The sequence below is a fragment of the Maylandia zebra genome, linkage group LG18 (assembly GCF_041146795.1).
Source record: "Maylandia zebra isolate NMK-2024a linkage group LG18, Mzebra_GT3a, whole genome shotgun sequence".
Taxonomy (NCBI): Eukaryota; Metazoa; Chordata; class Actinopteri; order Cichliformes; family Cichlidae; genus Maylandia; species Maylandia zebra.
In genome coordinates, this window is record NC_135184.1 from 23,919,142 (window position 1) to 23,926,334 (window position 7,193).

General features: G+C 42.2%; 1 protein-coding gene across 1 annotated transcript; it reads right to left on the reverse strand.

Moving 5' to 3' along the window:
- Positions 1-182: 182 nt before the first annotated feature.
- On the reverse strand, positions 183-2,585 carry ptger4c (prostaglandin E receptor 4 (subtype EP4) c). The gene is made up of 2 exons (XM_004542376.3): positions 1,570-2,585; positions 183-1,441 (listed from the first exon to the last, which is right to left on the reverse strand). Exons 1-2 carry the CDS (start codon positions 2,422-2,424, stop codon positions 848-850), a joined length of 1,449 nt encoding a protein of 482 aa, XP_004542433.2. The 5' UTR covers positions 2,425-2,585; the 3' UTR covers positions 183-847.
- Positions 2,586-7,193: the final 4,608 nt, after the last annotated feature.

Here is a 7,193-nt window from a genome sequence, read left to right on the forward strand (position 1 = left end):
AAAAACTTATTGTTCTTTATTGAGCAGAACAGGCAAAACCGGTGATTTCGCTGCCTTTATTTATCTGCACAGACCAAATAACACATCCAGTAAGCACCTGAGCTCACACAGGTGAGGGGAACAGTGTTTTTTTCTTCTTCTTTATTTTAAAATAAGATTTGATCACATTTGCTTTTTACAACAGCAGTTATTAAAACACGAAAGACATTCGTGGTCCTCCATACCTGCATCATGAAGCACTGTTACATGGCACTGAGCGAGTTGGCAGCATGTAGAAAAAATAAATAACTAAATAAATTACACCGCCCCCCGTAAAAGAAATGTAGTGCAACAACACATGTAAGGGCGTCGCATATTTAAAGAGTTTTAAACCCATGAAATGACAATGACACGCACTTTATTTGTACCCACGGGGTATGAATATTTAAATTTCCAAGTTTGGAAATTTCTTTTATTACGGTAAAAAAAATCTACCACATACTGTTCTGGCTAAACTTTTTTTTTAAGGTTAAGCAGCATGAAGAAGTAAATGTTTGGTCTCTGTGATTCTTTGGAACTGACGTGGTTCTTCAGTTCACAATCTACTGTTGAACTGCTGCGCTGGATCACGTGGATCAAACCTGAAGCACTTTGCTAGTTTTCAGCTCACGTTAAATCATATGAAAACTGTTACCTGCTGTTAATGGTGACGTGCTGATTACTGCTGCAGTTGTTACTGGATATTATTTTACACGATGTGACACTTGGCGGTTTAAACCGATCAAACGTGATTAAGTCACAGTTCGGAGATCTTCCCCGGTTTGGCCGAGGTGCTTGAAAACTGCTGTCGGGAGTTCGTGAACTTCACTCAGAGACACTTCGCAGACTCACAGGAGCTCGGTGTGCTGAACGTGCAGGTAACGATGTCCATTCTCCTTATGTGCGCAGGAAGCAGCGGCGTTACGCTGCGCCCTGGAGATGCCTTGGCTGCCTCCTGTTTGGAGTTACCCTCCACCTCGTCATCACAGCCAAGGGTCGCGGTCGATTCGACGCTGAACGGGTGAAAGCTGACACGGGCCGTGTCGTACTCCCACGCTTGTCTCAGGGCAAAGTCTGTAAAAGATTTATTCTGGATGAGTCCGTGATGGTCCCGGTCGTTTCTGTAGCTGGATGTGCGTATGGAAGCGTAACTGGTATCGTTGCTGTTTAAAGACTGTGGAGAGTTTTGACCCTCTGCCCAGCCGATGTTGTCGCCGCCTCCATCCCTGACCCTGTTAACTGTTCTCTTTAGCTTCTCGCAGCCCTTCAATAGCAGGTTTTTGCGACACAATATGTACACCCAGGGGTCTAATATGGGATTGAACGAGGCGAAGCGGACTGCCAACAGGTCGCTGCGATAGTCGGGCTTCATCCCAGCAGAAATGTAAGATGGGCCATATAGTTGGTTAACAAAGATTCGCACCTGTGAGACAAAAGCATGACAGAAGATATCTGAGTTATGATATCAAATAAAGCTAAGACCAGTAACTGAATGTGCACTGGGTGCAGACATAAGAGAACAAATAGAAACAAATAGTCTGTTGCCCTTACCACTAATGGGATAGAGCAGACCAGGAATACGATGGTCATCAAGATCATAAGCCAGAACATTTGGATCTCTGCCGCAGAAGTGACCGAAGGCAGCCGAGGGAAGCGTCGACGGGAGCACCCCTGCTCACACAGCTCAGTCCTGACTATTCCTGTCCTCTGGTTCATGCCCACCAACGTCCTGCACACCGCCAAGTTACACAAAACAGTCACTGCGATCAACATAATCATCACGCCGCCGTACAGAAACGAGTAGCAAGCTCCCAGCGGATCCATTGCTCTCCAGTCGAGAAAGCACCAAGTCCCGGGGATTTGGCTAACGTGCTGTCCGAATCCAAAACTGGGCATAATACACAGCACGATGTTCGCCAGGTAGGTGACCAGGAGCGCAAACCGCGCCATGGTTCGGTCTATGTGCTGGGAGTAAAAGTACGCGTGATTTATGGCCAAGTATCGCTCCACAGCCATAGCGCACAATATAGACATGCCGGCGGAGCCGAAGAAAAGCATGGAAAAGGAAAAGAAGTGGCAGAGCAGCGCTCCCCCTGGCCACCGGCTAGACACGTACGTGGCGATTACCACCGGGCTCGTGAAGCACGTCCCCAACAGGTCCGTGATGGCCATACCGCAGACCAGCGTGTAGAAAGTGGTTTCCTTCTGTTCTTTTTTGGAGACACACAGCACCACTATGGCGATGAGGTTTCCTAGGACGCCCACGGCGAACATGGTGGCTGAAGTGATCAGAGACTTGTACTCGAGCCGAAGCGCAGGGAAAGCGCTCTGGTTAAGCGAGAGAAGCTGTGACGGCTCAGAAACGTTTGTGTCCAGTTCTTCAAACGCGGCAGTGTGGTTGATCATTATTAAACAAAACAAAAAAGCAGTAACAATGCACGAAGATTAAAGCACGAAGGACTTTCAGTGACCTTCAGAAAAGTCGCTCTGAAAAAAACAAAATGCTTCTCCAAAAAAATGAAGAGGAAAAAAAATCACATTGCGTGGAATCTTGTGCTCATAAACGCATAAAGCACACAGCAGTGAAACGTATGTTGTGTTCCAGCACTGTGTTCGGATCCCGGCATAACCACAACAGGTGTGCCTGTTTTTGTTTTACACCACTCGGATTTGCTGGTATTTAAGCTCTGTGCTGATGTCAGGACAGTGACGTGCGGGCTGGAAGCGCGCAGGTTTCCGAGGATCTCATGTCTCAAAGTACAATCATGCGTCTTTTCCCCGATGGCCTTATTAACCCCGCAAGTAAAACTCCATTAGTCTCAGCTCACTAAAGCCGCCAGGCAAATGACAATAGCTGGTATCGTTTAGTGATTAAACTCCTTTTGTCTAATTTTTGGACGGACTTACAAAGTGTACGCCATAATAACCGCATTAAATAGGCTACATTTATATATCTCTACAGCCACGTAGAGCAAAAGGTTAATCTGTTTTTAATAACTTATTTTACCTGAAATTTTTAAATAATGATCACAAATTTTCATAATAAAAATACAAGCTCTCACTGATTCTCACCGATTTCATAAGGAGGCTTTCTGAGATTCACATCATGTGAGAATGCTCTGGATTACGGCTCACTGACGTGCAGTTTGCAACAGTATCCTCTTTATATGGTCCACATATAAAGGTGGAGATCAGCAAAAACTAAACTTCAGCACCAAGGTCAGCGCCTCCCCAGCAACTGGCACCACTCCCCACCAAAGTCAACCTTCAGCAGGCTATTGGTTATTGGTGGCTGTCCGATTGAGATGCAATCGATGACCTTCCAAAGAGAAACGGATTTTGTTTGCTTGTTGCTATTTTGTTTTGTTTTTTGTAGTTTGAAGACAGCTACCATTCCTTCACAAACTATAAAAATACACCCACCTCTTTCATATCTTTTTTTTTTTGTGTAATCTGATGTCAAAATCGAGCACGGTGCTATCAAATGAAATCCACACATTCCAGCGAAAAGGGCAATCAATCAAACGAGCATGGAGGTGCACATGTCTCTGTTGAAGAGGACTCGAGGGAACAAGCTGTCCATGTTGCTGTTAGCTAAATTGATGGCTCTACAGCCACTAATGTTAATCTGTGGTGTATTGTCGCATGAATGTGGCCCTATCCGAGGCAAAACAGTCTGAGTGAGGTTGAGCTCAACACCGAAATATGACATAATGGGAAATCAGAAACAAAAATAGAGATATTCTTGTGATGACGGTGATGCTTGTCAAGTGAATCAGCCCTAACAGATAAGCGAACCGTGTTAAGAGTTTGCATAATGAGGGGTTCTTTTTGAATTCCTTGTTTAGAGTCCTTGGGTCTTTTGTAGCACACGCTTCATTCAGTTTAAAAAAAATCATCCAATGCACGAGACGTTTCAGGTGTTGTTCCAAGAAATGATTGTCTGTGATTTTTATGTCTTACACTTTTGCTTTTGTTTGTAAGTCAAGACTGTTTTGCAAAAATCTTCATGACTCTGCGTCATTTTGCCTACTCTGTATTCTATAATGATCAATCCAGTCCTTTCTGGCTACTTAAAATATCTTTATATAAAAGTGATGTTGTGTTTGGTGCGGCTTTTGAAAAAAGACACTTTTAATGGCAATGAGACTTTTTACCTGCACAAATAATGGATATATAAAAGCCACAAAAAGTGGAACGTTCTTTCGGGCTGAAAATGATTGGATGCCATTCATGAGAGATATGTTTGGCACATATTTGACACATTAGAGGCCAAAAGGTCATTTATAACAGTTTACAATCACTTTTTTTGGCACCATACCGGCACCCCAAGATGCACAGTCTAAACATCAAGAATAACGTCACAACAATGTGATTGGTCACTTGCAATGTTGAACCTGGAACAACATTTTCATGATGGTCTGGGAACAACACCAACACGAGGATATCAGATCATCCACGAGTCAACACAGTACACGGTTGCCCACCAATTTATCAAACCTCACCCAGTTTCATTTACAGGAAGTTGCACTTGGTTAACTAAATTCATTTATTTATGAATCTATTTACTTATTCAGATAAATATCTGACTTGCGGCAAACAAAGATGGGGGAGTGTGTATTAAAACTGAATTTGAAGTTGACGTTCAGTGAGCTGTGAGATTGCTATCAGCCTCGTCGCAAGCTCGATCGCCTCCTTTCTCTCTCCTATACGTTCATACATACCTCCATACATCGGATTAGTCATTCCACTAAGATCGACTAAATGTCGAGAGGAATTAGCCTGTGGGTGAAATTATAATTTCAGAAGTCATCATAATGAATAATTTACTACTTCTCTAAATGTTGTTTAGTCTTTAATCCGTTCATATTTTTTTTTCAAAGCGTTTGGATTGAACCAGAGCAGTCTAGGAGTCAGACTGCACGACGTCAGCCCACAGGCTCAGTGATGAGGAGCCGCTCCCTTGCTAATTGGGAGTTAATTACGCACAGACTGTTAGAGCAAACTAAATGGAGCTCAAAAAACAGTGGACGTTTGCTGCAATTGTCAAGAACGAATCTCTTATCGTCTTATCGAGGTGGTGATTCACAAACTAACCACACAGTGACAAGTCGTTCTGCTGAAGTCTTTGCTTTAGTTCTAATGGTAAACACTGATAACGGTGGAGAGCGTTGTTGATGTTTCCCTGCTGATTGTCAAACTTATATGCTGCTAATCATTTCTGACATTTTTATATAAAGTCTGAAGTAGAATTATTTACTAATGTGAAATGGAAAGCACAATGTTATCCCTGAAAACAACGGAAGTACTCAGATACATATATCTCAATATTAAAATCGATTTTAATGTTTGATTTTCCACACAATGCAGCTTTATACACACGTACAAACATACATAAACACACAGAGCGGAAACAGCAGGATAATCTAATCGGTGGAAATGAAAGAATTCATCATACACAATAGGAGTAAGATTTGTCTGATGGTGCGCTGTTGCAGAGTCTCTCCGTCTCTGTCGGTGTAAGTGGATTCCTGTCCCGCCGTCAGGGACAGATGCCTCCTGGGTGTGTGTTCGATTGTGGGTTTGAAGCGTCCCTTTCTGTTGTAATAACCAAACGCCTTCAGAGATCAGCAGCTCTGATGCTCACACAATAGTATACTCTTTCTCCCTTCGACTGAGCACACATGGGTTTAACGCTTTTGTCTGTGTGTCTTATTCTCACCCAATACATGACGGACGATCCCTATTCAAACTACAGGGCTTTAATCACTTCCAGAGATGGGCAGTAATCTCATTACTTTTTTCAAGTAACGAGTAAAGTAAGGGATTACTATTGCAAAAACGGTAATTAGATTACCGTTACTTTCCCGTAGGAACGCTGCGTTACTGCAACCGTGATTTTTTTGCCAGAATGTCTCACGACAGTGACGTAAGCGAGTGCGACGTTAGTGACAACAGCTGTGTGCAGATCAACAATGGATCACATATCGATTGTGGGAGAGAGTATGAGCGTGCAGCGTTTAAAGCGTGGAAGTACTGACCTTACTTTGAGTTTGATTCCATAAAAAGTGACAAAAACATTAGCCTCCGTTGTGCGTGGGAAGAAAACTTCTTTTTACAGCGAAAAAAACCCCCTAAACAAGCACCAAGTGCGCAATGACATAATGGGAAACTCACAGAGAAACTGCGGATTCTTCCACTGACCGCTGCGGCACACCTGCACCAGGGTAAACCTCCGCCTACCGCAGTCCTGCTTTACAGGTGAAAATAGAGCAAAAGGACCGCTGAGTCTTTGACTTTATTTATTTTCTGCTGTGTTTTACTTGCATCTATTTGAAAGACTGAGTGTAAACACAAAAAATATTTTATTTTATGTGCTGGAATGTGCAGAAAATAGGTTTAAATGTTAAACTAATTTATTCAAGTCAGAGAATGTTGCATATAATAAAATTTTTGCTTGATGCATAAAGTTAAAAGATTAAAACTGATAAAACAAGTAAAAAAAAGAGACTTTTCCATTTGATTACATTTTGTATGATGGATTATGCAGAAAAAGTAGAATTGGGCTGAAAGATCTATCGCTTTATCACCTCTTCAGGTTGTAAATCGTGTTTTTAAAAAGTAACTAAGTAACTAAGTAATTAATTACTTTTGAAAATAAGTAATCAGTAAAGTAACGGGATTATTTTTTGGGGGAAGTAATCAGTAATTAGTTACTGATTACTTTTTTCAAGTAACTTGACCAACACTGATCACTTCTCAGACCCACTAATCAATTGTCCTTGGAGGTCATAAGCAGTACTGAAGGATGCTGAGATCCTGTTGAGCAAATTCATTACGCTGGCTGTAAAGGAAGGTTGGCCATTACAGGTGTGGCAAACAACAGTTGGTTAAATGGTGTTAATGACTTTTAGAGGGCACTTCAGTTCTCACTGTGAAATAACACAGAGCAGCTTTAGAAGATTCTCAATGGTTGTTACATTTTTAAAAAATCCCAGGAGTTGTTTCTGTCTTCAACACAGGATCAATATAGAAGCTGGCTATTGATCAGCATGTGATGCCTTTGCAAACAAAATGAACGTTGTCATACTGGCTTAACTGCTGGCAAGATAATGTGATATCACCTGTTCACAGGGGAACGTGTAAAGCAACTTCAGCTGAGCACATGAGTTCAT

Excerpts from the sequence above, each read along its gene's own strand:
- ptger4c (XM_004542376.3), bottom strand. The coding sequence starts at position 2,424 with ATGATCAACCACACTGCCGCGTTTGAAGAACTGGACACAAACGTTTCT. Across the intron at positions 1,442-1,569 it reads TCTGCTCTATCCCATTAGTG|GTGCGAATCTTTGTTAACCA; the intron begins GTAAGGGCAACA and ends TTTGTCTCACAG.